At 40.0% G+C, this 13,482-nt stretch overlaps 1 protein-coding gene across 1 annotated transcript; it reads right to left on the bottom strand.

Moving 5' to 3' along the window:
* Positions 1-133: 133 nt before the first annotated feature.
* Positions 134-10,943, bottom strand: LOC105024459 (ceramide synthase 2). Its single transcript, XM_010894419.5, has 11 exons — positions 10,326-10,943; positions 8,570-8,737; positions 6,277-6,394; positions 5,942-6,060; positions 5,617-5,674; positions 5,146-5,196; positions 3,751-3,843; positions 2,436-2,564; positions 1,818-1,927; positions 746-902; positions 134-640 (listed from the first exon to the last, which is right to left on the bottom strand). Exons 2-11 carry the CDS (start codon positions 8,734-8,736, stop codon positions 428-430), a joined length of 1,215 nt encoding a protein of 404 aa, XP_010892721.2. The 5' UTR covers position 8,737; positions 10,326-10,943; the 3' UTR covers positions 134-427.
* Positions 10,944-13,482: the final 2,539 nt, after the last annotated feature.

Consider the following 13,482-nt stretch of genomic DNA (forward strand, 5'->3'; position numbering starts at 1 on the left):
CCGGGAAGAGACCCCGGGGAGGACCTAGGACACGCTGGAGGGACTATGTCTCCCGGCTGGCCTGGGAACGCCTCGGTGTCCCCCCGGAAGAGCTGGAGGAAGTGTCTGGGGAGAGGGAAGTCTGGGCATCCCTGCTTAGACTGCTGCCCCCGCGACCCGGCCCCGGATTAAGCGGAAGATGATGCGATGCGATGCGATGCGATGCGATGTCTATAATGCACTGTAAATGAATAGTGAGAACAAAAAACTTTCTTTTCAAATGTTGAATGCACATAAAGGTTCTTATATTATATACAGTAAATTAAGTATGTGCAATTACGTTGATTTGGGTGAGTGGTTACAGCCTTGTTGTGCTTAGGTGGGTATGGTGAAAGCTATCCTGTATTTCATTTACTATCTAACATACATTACTTAAAGGGTCTTTTTTTCACTGTGCTTTCCGCATCCTGCTTGCAACAGCAGCTCTCTGATTGGTCAGGTTGTTTAAGACACAGCTATTGGTCAGCGTTTTTAGTTTAGAGTTCAGGGCGTCTTTACTCCTTTCCCAACAATACTCCCCCTGTTCCCCCTCCCAATTTTCCTTGTCATCCTCCTCCTCTTCCAGTTCACTCTCCTCATCACTGCGTTCATCTTTGTCCAGCTAAATGTAGAAAAAAATAATGTTTTTATTACTATCTGAAAAAGGACACCTGTGGTAGAGGCTACTGGATTTCTGGGTTTTTTTGTGACCTCACAGGCTACTCACCTTGCCAAGGAAGAGGAACTTGTAGGCCATCCGTAGGATTAACATAGCCCAGAAGACATGAAGCGCTTGTAGCACCATTAGAAGAAGGTTGAAGAAATAGTAGCCAGCGAATGGTTCATAGACCTCCATGGACAACACAAGGGTGGTGTGGATTATTCTAGAAACCGCGTCAGGGAGAGTAAATCGAGTAAGGATTCATTTGTGAACGTTCCTTTTTGATGTTTTGTACATGTTCTGATGCCTGTTTTGTGATATGCTGATTATCTCCACTATGTGTTGTGTATGTGCAAATTTATTCCATAAAATAATAACATTTTAACAAAAGAAAGAAAAGGAAGTAACTCAAGCATCGATCTATTCACTTGTAAGCCATTCTCTACGATAAGCTCAAACAAATATTGTTGTAGATTACATTGCTAAAAAAGTATACTTGGCAGTGGCTCTATTTGGTAACTGACAGTAGTGTAGCATTCACCATCAATACTACACATTCACCATCAATACTACACATTCACCATCAATACTACACATTCACCACTACACATTCACCATCGATACTACGCATTCACCACTACACATTCACCATCGATACTACGCATTCACCATCAATACTACGCATTCACCATCAATACTACACATTCACCACTACACATTCACCATCAATACTACACATTCACCACTGCACATTCACCATCAATACTACACATTCACCATCAATACTACACATTCACCACTACACATTCACCATCAATACTACACATTCACCATCAATACTACACATTCACCATCAATACTACACATTCACCATCAATACTACACATTCACCAATACACATTCACCATCAATACTACACATTCACCACTGCACATTCACCATCAATACTACACATTCACCATCAATACTACACATTCACCATCAATACTACACATTCACCACCACACATTCACCATCAATGCTACACATTCACCATCAATACTACACATTCACCATTACACCTGATGTTGATGGCATTACAATGTCATCATGATAAAACAGATGATAAAACTTAATGACACGACTGACATGGTCTTACTTGCTGGGAAACACAACCAGGCGAGTCACCAGAAAGACAGCAGCAAAAATGACAAATAACACGTTGCAAGTCTTTTTCCAGCCAGTGCCATAGTTGAACATCTTGCCAAGCTGTAAACAACAACAACATTTTGTAAGATGGCTCCCCAGTGTAGACAAAGGCTTTCTTTTGGGGAAAAAAAGAAATATATAAATATATACACAGCTCTGGAAGAAATTAAGAGACCACCGTTCCTCACTCAAAAAGGACAGTTTAAAATTAAGAGAACTCTGCAAATTAACCACTTTTTAGTTCCTCACTCAAAACATTCCTTTTCAACTTTTTTGGAAAGGAAAGAAAAAGGTGCAGTGGTCTCTTAATTTTTTCCAGAGCTGTACATTCAGTGTTTATAGTGAGAAAGGGAAAGTTTATGTAAACATTTTAGGTGATAAAAGAATGAATGCCACCCCAACACATCTTTCAGTTTTGTATTGTAACCACATTCCCATTGCAAATGTCTTGGGAAACACATGTTCATGTGGAGATGGGTTGGGCCAGAGATACTTGTCACTGACTGACCAGAATTCATATCTCCTCCTTTCCATTATGAATTTGGTTGGGCTGGTGTCCGATTCCTACCTCCAGCAGGAAGTCAGATGAGTCGTGAAGCAGCATCACCAGAGTACCAATCCTCACATAGTTGGAACAGTAGGAGAAACCCAGGAGAAAAATGGTGGCAATGTGGTGAATTACTTGCTCCCTGAAATCCTGGAAATAAGCAAGCAAGCAAGTTTATTTATATAGCACAATTCATACATGGAAGCAATTCAATGTGCTTTACAGAGAAAAAGAGAAATATAAAATACAATAGAATAAAAACAATAAAACATCAAAACAGTATTTTTTGGGTATTTTCATTATTATTCTACTGATAAAATGAAATGCAAAGCATTTCAAGGCATCAAGATTTTCATTTTGAAGCAAAAGAAAAAACATAATATGTTTTGCAAGATTGCTTTGGAGTAGTTGATTGTTTGACTGCCTTTACATTTCCAAAATGCTTTGCCAAAATGTTTTTAAGAAGATCTGAATGACTCCTCAGACTGGGTATTTATTAATGGAAATAAATATGTTTTACCTTTAATATGTCTGATGTTAACATGTGCAAGTAGATTATTCATTATTTAATGGGTACAGTATTTTAGTCAACTATTAACAGAGAGCCCAAGTAATGTTTACTTTAAATTGCAGGGAGAGCTGTTCAACTATGAAAGATAAAAGGACACAAATAATGTCACAACCTTGTCTGTGTCATTCTCTATTAGTGAGTGATTTGTAAGGAATGGGCACTAATGGCCCTAACAGGTGGTTCAAGTTATCATGGTCTTGTCAGGTGGTTCTTGTTATCATGGTCCTGGCAGGTGGTTCTTGTTCTCATGTTCCTGGCAGGTGGTTCTTGTTCTCATGTTCCTTGCAGGTGGTTCTTGTTATCATGGTCTTGTCAGGTGGTTCTTGTTATCATGGTCCTGGCAGGTGGTTCTTGTTATCATGGTCTTGTCAGGTGGTTCTTGTTATCATGGTCCTGGCAGGTGGTTCTTGTTATCATGGTCTTGTCAGGTGGTTCTTGTTATCATGGTCCTGGCAGGTGGTTCTTGTTATCATGGTCTTGTCAGGTGGTTATTGTTATCATGGTCCTGGCAGGTGGTTCTTGTTATCATGGTCTTGTCAGGTGGTTGTTATCATGGTCCTGGCAGGTGGTTCTTGTTATCATGGTCTTGTCAGGTGGTTCTTGTTATCATGGTCCTGGCAAGGGGTTTTTGTTTTCATGGTCTTGTCAGGTGGTTCTTGTTATCATGGTCCTGGCATGTGGTTCTTGTTATCATGGTCCTGGCAGGTGGTTCTTGTTATCATGGTCCTAGCAGGTGGTGAAAAACAGCCAGAGGTGGGGACTCACCTTCCGCTTGACATCCACAGAAACACAGAGCAGCAGGGAGAGGTAGAAGCCAAGCTCCAGCTGGTAGTACCAGAAGTGGGCCCTTTCAACAGGCTGCAGAGAAAAGGAAAGCAGACAATGTTAGACTACAGAATGACAAGGACTAGGTATACCATAGTGTTAGACTACAGAATGACATGGACTAGAGAACATGTCCTACAGTACACATTTTCTTCCACTGCCAAATTAATTGTACAAGGAAGTGAAATTCCAAACCAGACTCAACCAAACTAATCCACTTCCTCCTATTTACATTGGGGCTTTTTACAGGTCAAAGATATATATGTCATATATACAGTAATGAAATGACCGAAATAGAGAATAATTACAGTCTGTGTTATACAGAATACAGTTAGGCTGTGTTCACACAGGCAGCTAACGAGGATGTTAAAACATTTTGGTCATTTAGCAGATTCTCCAGAAGGATTCCAGGAACAATTATGGTTAAATGCCACACTCAATGACCTCTCGGATCAGCTATGAAAAAGATCTCATGTCAAAGGCCTGGATATGATGATTCAAAAAACGAATTACTGGAAATAATATCCGAAATGAGCTGCCTCTGTAAACGCAGAAATGTGTGTACAAAGACATGGATTACTGTTTAGACATAGTACCTGGGATTAAATATATATGGATTAAATATAAAACAGAAAACCTGGGAGTACAGAACATAGACAGGGATTAAAACTAAAACAGAATATCTGTAAATGATTTTAGCAATTATCTATAGTGGAAAAATAATAGCATATCCGGTCGAGTCAAGAGAGAGATGCATTTAGTTATTTCTTGGAATTATAATATAGTTGTCTTCATGAATGTTCCATCATCTTCTCTTCATTACATGGTTGCTCTCGCACATATATAGCTTCAGAAAAAAATTATTAAGAGACCACTGCACCTTTTTCTTTCCTTTCCAAAAAGGTTGAAAAGGACAGTGTTGAGTGAGGAACAGAAGCTTTCAATTTGCAGTGGTGTCTTAATCTGAACCCTTCTGTTCCTCACTCAAAACCTTCCTTTTTGACTTTTTTATAAAGGAAAGAAAAAGGTGCAGTGGTCTCTTAATTATTTCCGGAGCTGTATATACTGGTCTATCTAGAACAATGCATTCTTCTGGTGACCCAGAGACCACTTTTCCATAACAACCCCCATACCCAATGATCAATCACACATTCCTGAGGTTGACAGAGTGTGACTTCCTGAGAGATAATCTAAATACTTGCTGTGATATAACATACATTCAAACAAAAATAACACAATCAGAATACCACACCAGGGACTATACAGACATAGATTGAAGTTAAAACAGAATACTTGAGAGAAAATAGACATGGATTAAAAGTGCTTTGCACTCACCTGTTGTGGATATCCTCTCCAGCACTCCCTCTGATCCCAGAACCAGGATCTCTGGGGGGATATGAAGCAGAGTAAAATTGAAGGGCATTTTGGAATGACATTTGTGAATAATCATTTGGATATTGTTTTATTTATATAATTGATGTTTGTAATGTATTTGAAAATAGTCAAATACACTACAATAGTCAAGTGTTTTGAAAATAGTCAAATACTTGAAATATTCCAATGCATTTGAACAAAGTCTTTAATATTTGGTTTAAATGATAGCATCTTAATAGGAGAGTATTTAAGAAATAACTGAGTCAAATTAGTATTTAAAAATTTAGGTATACTAAAGAAAATGTTGGTGGAGATGGTGTACCGGTATAGCAGTAGGCCAGACTGGAACTCAGGCTTTCAACAACAAACAACCATCATGTATTTTAAATGAGATCTGCTAATTTATTGTAGGGTTTTCACATTAATACTCACGTCAATCAACGTTGCAAGTCCAGCTAGGAATGCTATGAGGTAGAAAAAAAACCTCCAACTGCAAAATGATAGGATTTTGTTACAACAGACAGTATTACTACTTAAGTAGTTGTGTGAAAACGGAATCAGTAAGCATTGTATTTCACATGACTTTGCCCTTGACTAGAACATTGTTAATATAACTACATTTTAGAGCATCAAGAATATATATTTTTTATTCCTGACTGACTTAAATAAAGGCTAAATAAAATACATTTAGTCACAAAGGTGATCTTAAGCCAAATGAAAAGAAAAATGCCCTTCATTTAGTGAAGAAATTACTCACGAAGCCTCACAAAACCGCTTGGTGTGGCTGGGCCTGTCTTGGTTTCTTCGCCGACGGAACCAGGTCTCAATTTGTCTCTGGGTTTTGTCACATTGGGCCATGAGGCTGACAATCTCACTCTAAATGTGAATATAGACAGCACATTACTATAACCCCTTTATGAATATATGTATATACTCCCACTGAATGTGTTACTTATTACAACAATGTCTATCCACACCGATTTTACTTCCTATTCAATCAGTTATATTGACTTTAAGGACAAGCATGATCGAGACTAGCAAATTCCATTATGAAAGGTTAACTGACAGACTGACTCTCAGGCTGACACTGACCTGAGATGGTTGTCTTGTTCGCTGGGTGTAGAAGGACTCCAGCTTTGGTAAAGGAGCAGCAGCCAAGCTTGGTCTCGTCCTCAGCCCAACACATCTGCCCAAGGAGGGAGCCACCACCCTGGGGCGAGAACACAAACCACCACCACAAGACTTAAGTTATTACCATGCCACCACGCACTGACTCTTGTTGCTTGCTCTTTAGGGTTTCAGGCTGGGTATCCGTAAAAGCACAATTGCTGGTGTAGAAAGGGCTTTAGAAAATACAAATTATAAACGCAACACTTTTGTTTGTGCCCCCATTTATCATGAGCTGACCTCAAAGATCTAAGACTTTCTCAATGTACACAAAAGGCCTATTTCTCTCAAATATTGTTCACAAATCTGTCTAAATCTGAGTTAGTGAGCACTTCTCCTTTGCCGAGATAATCCATCCACCTCACAGGTGTGGCATATCAAGATGCTGATTAGACAGCATGATTATTACACAGGTGTGCCTTAGGCTGGTCACAATAAAAGGCCACTCTAAAATGTGCAGTTCCATCACACAGCACAATGCCACAGATGTCGTAAATATGGAGGGAGCGTTCAATTGGTATGTTGAATGCAGGAATGTCCACCAGAACTGTTGCCCGTGGATTGAATGTTCATTTCTCTGCCATAAGCCGTTTCCAAAGGCATTTCAGAGAATTGGGCAGTACCAGTCTCCAGAATTGAAACCCAATAGAAAATCTTTGGAGGGAGCTGAAAGTTCGTATTGCCCAGCGACAGCCCCGAAACCTGAAGGAACTGGAGAAGGTCTGTATGGAGGAGTGGGCCAAAATCCCTGCTGCAGTGTGTGCAAACCTGGTCAAGAACTACAAGAAACGTATGATCTCTGTAATTGCAAACAAAGGTTTCTGTACCAAATATTAAGTTCTGCTTTTCTGATGTATCAAATACTTATGTCATGCAATAAAATGCAAATGAATTACTTAAAAATCATTCAATGTGATTTTCTGGATTTCTGTTTTAGATTACGTCTCTCACAGTTGAAGTGTACCTATGATAAAAATGACAGACCTGTTTTGTAAGTAGGAAAACCTGCAAAATCGGCAGTGAAAACCTAGCCAGTCTCCAGACCTGTACCCAATAGAAAATCTTAGGAGGGAGCTGAAAGTTCGTATTGCCCAGCGACCTCTACATGCTTTGTAAGTAGGAAAACCTGCAAAATAGTCAGTGTATCAAATACTTGTTCTCCCCACTGTATATGTGCCCGTTAGGGAGAAGTGGCACTTGCTAAACAAGCAGCGAGTGACATTTTTACCCTTTACTCTTGCATTAACATAATCCCAGTGCTGCCTGGAGGGGAAACATTAGCATCAGGTTCAGTGGACACTGTCTTCTCCGGTTACCGTAGGAAACAGCTGTCGTGGCAACAGAGCCTACCCTGTCGACAATCCACCTGCTGTCGTTCTCCCATTCAGCACGGTGCCCATTCCCGGCCTTGCCGCGTTTAGCGACTGGCCTGCTCCAAAGATGAGATTTCTACCCCAAGTCACTGCAGGCATACTGCCAAGGTCGACCTACAGGAGGCATCCTCCAGCCATGAGGACGGAGCTCTTGGCTCACACCTATCCTGCTGATGGTTGTCCGGTGACAGGGCGTGACGAGACATAATCAAGAATTCAATCAAACCGGTGATGTGGAACAATCTCACTCCAGAAAAACTGTGCTATTTCTCAACTACATATCAGATACTGATGTGCCAATACTCAGCAATAAAAACAAGTCGATCCAGTTTATCATCCTTTATTAATTATTAAATTATTATTCAAGTTCTTCTGGACTCAGAAGATTCAAAAATGCATACATTTTCTTCGAAGACCATCTTGCCAAACAGCTCTTTGTCACCTTGCTTGCTTTTACAGTAAGTACTAACTGGCACCTTCGCGCTTGAAGGAAAACGTTAGGCCCCAGGGCTGAGTCGGTATTTAAGTTTCCAGTTGCAATGACGCAGCTGTACTGTGGCACTGACGTTTAGCCCTGTGCCATTCACCAGACCCTTATTCAACCATTTTGTGAAACCAAACAAGTCTTGATGTAACAAAGGAATTCTGCTTTGCTGTTAAGCCTACATTTAGAGTGTACCAATGTATTTTGTTTAATCTTTCCTTTTTAAAAGATAATGACCATACAGAATAACACTGTTGTGTCATTTTTGAGTGATAAGCATTCCTCTCCTTTCCGACCCAAATACTGCAAAGACGCCAGATTGAGACCGCCAGGTTAAGACCGATTCATCTCGATCAGTTACCTGTCAAATACACAGCGGAGGGCAATGAATGCTAGAGCCAAGGGCAGCGCCAACAGCAGGTGATGGGGGTGTGGACAATCGGACTCCTCCATCTGCTCCATATCTCTCCAGGTGATCCCAGGAGGCAGCCAGTACTCGTGGTTCCACAGGTCAGGTAGGACGTCCATTCTGGTGGAAGGATAAAAGGCTTGCTGATGTATTGTTGATTTGACTTGGAATGTAATGCTACAGGGTCTTTAGTGCCATATATATATATATATATATATGGAAATAAATATATATATATATTTGTGTTCATGTCTAACCCGGTTGGGTCTAAAAATTCCCCACGGGAACAGTGAGAGGCAATATCCGGTTTCTGCAGAAAGATAGAGAATTAACACCTGCTGAAAGATTGAGGTTGGGAAAGACAGGATTGTTATGGGAGAATTGTTTTGACTCCAACAGAATTAAGATTAATAAAATCACCCAAAAAATATTGCATAACAAGGAATTACTTTCAAGTTAGTTTATAGTTTGGGTTTTCATGGTTAGGCAAAATAGGATTTTGAATGTGAATAATGCTTGCTTGCGGTCTCCACAGTAAAAAGTGTGTGTGTGTGTGTGTGTGTGTGTGTGTTGTTGACAGTCTTTGGCTGTGCGTCAAAGTTCATGCCATAATGCTTTCGTACACGCCTGTGTGCCTTCATGTCATCTGGAAATGTACTGATACGATCTAATCAATCGCTAGTAAAAGTCTTCACATTTCTTCATTTGTCACTAGGTGCTGACTGAATCTAAAAAGGCATTACATTAGGCACTAATATTTTTATATTTTAACCATCAAATGGACACAACCTAATCCACATTTTCAAAATAAACTACACTTTGAAACGTTCTTACAAATTACAAAATGACAATGTATTGATTGCATATGTCTACACACCCCAGTAATTTCTTGGTAAAATTACTTAAGCACAGTAGATGTCAAACATCCCCAGCTTCAATTTGGCTCATTCATCCCCTCTCCTACTCTCTATTTACAGTTTGGGAAGGACTAAATGTATAGAATCAGAGTCACCTACTTGAATATTAAAAAGTAAATAACTAGTGTTTACTTGAAAAGCTTCGACAAAGCTTGAATATTGCTGTTCATCAATGATTCCTGACGAAATGTACAGATTTTGAGAACTGTTTTACAAAAACAACAAAATAAATTGTGAAAAAAGTATGATGGAATCCCGTCCATAATGTTTGTCCTGTCAGCAGGTATTAACTCCGGGTGTTTAGACAGTAATCAAGACATCATTTGTTTTAGTGTACTTTTTTAAACTTTGTTCTACAACATTCTTCCATTTCGAAAATATGGAGTAGGTTGTATGGAAGCAGTGTTAGACTTTCCCTATCCTCAATAACTTTGTTATGAATGTTTCATAGTCAGATAAGATCTTGAAGTTATCTTTAAGACAATGTTGACAGCAGGTAATTGTTAGTTCTAGCACGTTTCTATGGCGAAAGGTTAGGCTAAACTGAGTTCGGCGACAACGTGCCATCTTTTGAATAAACACAATAGCCTATTCTTTGGTAGGGGAGAGGTATATAATTAAATAAGTTAGGTCAATGCATTTTTGTTATAGTGGAATGTCAAATAGGTAACCATATTTATCTTGGGTTGCCTATTTAAAATATAGTAATTACGTATCTTAAAACCTATTCACTGTGAACATCATTTTTATATCAGGTAATGGCTATGGCACGACGTTATAACGCAACTTACCTGTAAGAGACTTGCGGGTATGACTGAAGATAGTGTTTCCAAAAGATGAATCACAGTTCTGCTGTGTCCAACAGCGAGTTTTCCTCTTTCGTTTCGTGTAAAACTTCGTTGGTCATCAATCGATCCACGGAACTTACCCGAGCTCCTCACTTCACTTGATGCCCAAGCCGTTCTTGCGATGAAACAAAGGGGCGGGTTCAGCCAGTCGTGTCAGCGCGATATTTTGTGACGACAAAAGTCCAGAGAAAGTCCATTGAAAGGAATAGAAAACAAATGTATTTTTTCTGCAAATATGCGTTGACACCACACTCTAACCTATTGGTATGAGACAGTTAAATGCTTACTGTGGTGGGTTGGCTGTACCAAAATAAGGGAGAGTTTACAAACTCAAGGATTGTGTCTTTTTAGTTCGATTATGTTGAGCTTACTGTGCCTTTCCCCGTGGTTTTCATCCCTCATAGCCAAATATCTTAATTTGGTTTTCTTCTGTCACGAATTGTCTTACGTGCCAAACGTACAGACGAAACATGAAAGTCTAGTGCCGACATTAGCATAAATCACCGGTGTAGCCCTGGTACCGGGGTAAAGCGCCAGTGGAAGTGAGGTGCATTGTCTTTTCAGCACGAAAAGATAAACCAGTCAGCTCAAAAATCTCTTCTATTTGAACAGTGACAATACACGTATCACTCAGTTTCGATGGACCCCCGCAAGGCATGAAAACAGAATTATACAAGCTACCTACCATTGCACTAGTCCATCCACTACTCTCCATAGCAGGCGATAATCTCCCAGCACACACAAGGGATCACACACTGGCACAAAAGTTAATCGGTTGCATCTTAGAATAAAGTAAAAACTAACACACAGGGCAACAGTCATAGATTGTTACACTTTCGCAACTTTCCGACTGAAACTACTACCAAGTTACATGTTGTAATTACAGTGGAACTATGAGTTGTTCCGGTTAGAGAAGCATTATGAGACTTTTTTTATATGGCACTCACTACCTTGTTTGCCTGGTTGATGACTTATATAAAATTATATCTGAAAAAGCCCCCAAGAGCTTCGAAGTAACCACTTTTCACCGTGGAGATTATATTGACGTGGTTGAGCTGGGTGACCATAACTCTGAGAAGTTCAAACTACAAAAACCAAGGTGACAAGATGCATAGGCCAGTGTTTGGTTGGCCACACCTTGTGTTGACTCAAGAGCATCAGCAGTCAAGGAACTTAAACAGGAGTTAATGTACATTGTTCCCCATCCTCCACCCTCCTGCCAGACAGCTATAGACAACCACGGCAAGACGTTTCTACTGTTGTGATAAGGAGCTTAGCGAATGTCTCCAGATGTAATCGTTATTGTTAGACAGGTTCCATGTTCCCTCTCATGTACAGGAAAGCACATCAACACTACAAAAAAAATTCCCCCAAAATGTAATGAAAGAATAGTATGGCAATTGCTATCTAATAATGATAATAATAATTATAAAATAATGATAATACAAATTAATACAAAAAACAACTTAAAGACTATGACATTTTCAGTATGACAGTCAATACCTTACATTTACTTAGCTTGTTGAGAGGGATTTAAAAGTTAGTGGTGATTTAAAAGGTAGGGCGATTTAAAAGAGAAAATTGTCTCCCATGTATAGATTTACAGCAGTGGCACTACATTGAAAGTAGAAGCTGAGGGTTTTCCCAAACAATGACATACGGTTTCTTACTACTCAAACAGATGATATTACACAAAACATACAGTTGCTTGGATACACTTAGGCTGCGGTAAATATAGTTGTCATTTCTTTAATTTACAGAGTATACATACTGGGATGTTTCTACTCTACAGTAGACAGCAGGTGGATGATTATTTTTAAAATATATTTTCCACAACCATTTTAATGCTTTATTTGACCAGAAGGGGTTTTGCTGGTAGAGCGCTGGGCTGGACTTGAACCCACTCTGCAGCATTCTGCATGTTTTACCGGGGGTAGTGGGTTTAGATCACTGGCCAGCCAAAGTCACATAAAGGGTGTTTAAGAGAGGCTTATTCATACAGGTTGTCAATGCTTTGTTCCACCTCAGACGTGCCATGGGTAGACAGCAGAGTTATTTTTCACATGGAACAGGCAAACCACCGACAGCCATGTTAAATTACTCCGGACCAAAAGGTGGTTGTAGTGGGTGGGTGGTTTGGTTTCCTTCTATTTTAGTTACTTAATTGATAAGCAGAAAGAGAAGTGCATTGTTAAACGGAGACATTAAATCAACAGGAAATTAAATCAACTTAGAGACACGCCCCCATTCCTTTTTTTGTCCAGATATGGGCACTCTGTTCTGCTAATCCCCCCCTGCCCTGGACACGGTCTGCAGGTTGCCCCAGAATGACAAATCTGACTGGCACAATTTTATCTGGACAGGGTGGGTTGGGGCAAGCATACACAGGCTCCAGGCCCATGGGGCTCTCAATGCAAGGATTGTGTGTTTGATTCCAACAGGGTCCATTCCATGAAGTCAAAGATTAGCCCTACCCTGATAATAAAGTGTCTGTTATTGGGATGTCTTGCTGTTTCTTTCTTCTGGATAACTCTAACTCAGGGGTACTCCACCATTTACATTCTATACATTTTGTGAAAACCCCCTTATGACACCCCCATTGAAATAAATATAATATTTATAGCCCTTGAAAAAATGAAGAGACCACTGCACCTTTTTCTTTCCTTTCCAAAAAAGATGAAAAGGAAGATTTTGAGTGAGGAACAGAAGCGTTACATTTGTAGTGGTCTCTTAATTTTAACCCTTTTGTTCATCACTCAAAACCTTCCTTTCCAACATTTTTGGAAAGTAAAAAAAGAGGTGCAGTTGTCTCTTTTTCCAGAGCTGTATATATAGTTCATTTTACCCCTCATATCAGGTAAGGCCCAGGGCCCTGCCCTGGAATCTCATGTGCCCCATTTTGTGGGCTTGCCCCCTAGGTTGAGAATCCCTGCTCTAACCGACTGACTAGCAAGCTGCGCTAATGCGATTCAACGCTAACTGTTCAGAAGCTGTGTGAACTTTTTGTCTCCTCTCCAGCAGGAATGCAGGGTCCTGTTGGCTTCCGGCCCAGCAGGTCACGGCACTGATGTAACTCTCTGTGGCACAATATGACACACTA

This window comes from Esox lucius, chromosome 3 (genome assembly GCF_011004845.1).
Source record: "Esox lucius isolate fEsoLuc1 chromosome 3, fEsoLuc1.pri, whole genome shotgun sequence".
NCBI classification, from domain to species: Eukaryota; Metazoa; Chordata; class Actinopteri; order Esociformes; family Esocidae; genus Esox; species Esox lucius.

Excerpts from the sequence above, each read along its gene's own strand:
- LOC105024459 (XM_010894419.5), bottom strand. The coding sequence starts at position 8,736 with ATGGACGTCCTACCTGACCTGTGGAACCACGAGTACTGGCTGCCTCCT. Across the intron at positions 6,395-8,569 it reads CTCCGCTGTGTATTTGACAG|GGTGGTGGCTCCCTCCTTGG; the intron begins GTAACTGATCGA and ends TTCTCGCCCCAG. Across the intron at positions 6,061-6,276 it reads GAACAAGACAACCATCTCAG|AGTGAGATTGTCAGCCTCAT; the intron begins GTCAGTGTCAGC and ends ATTCACATTTAG.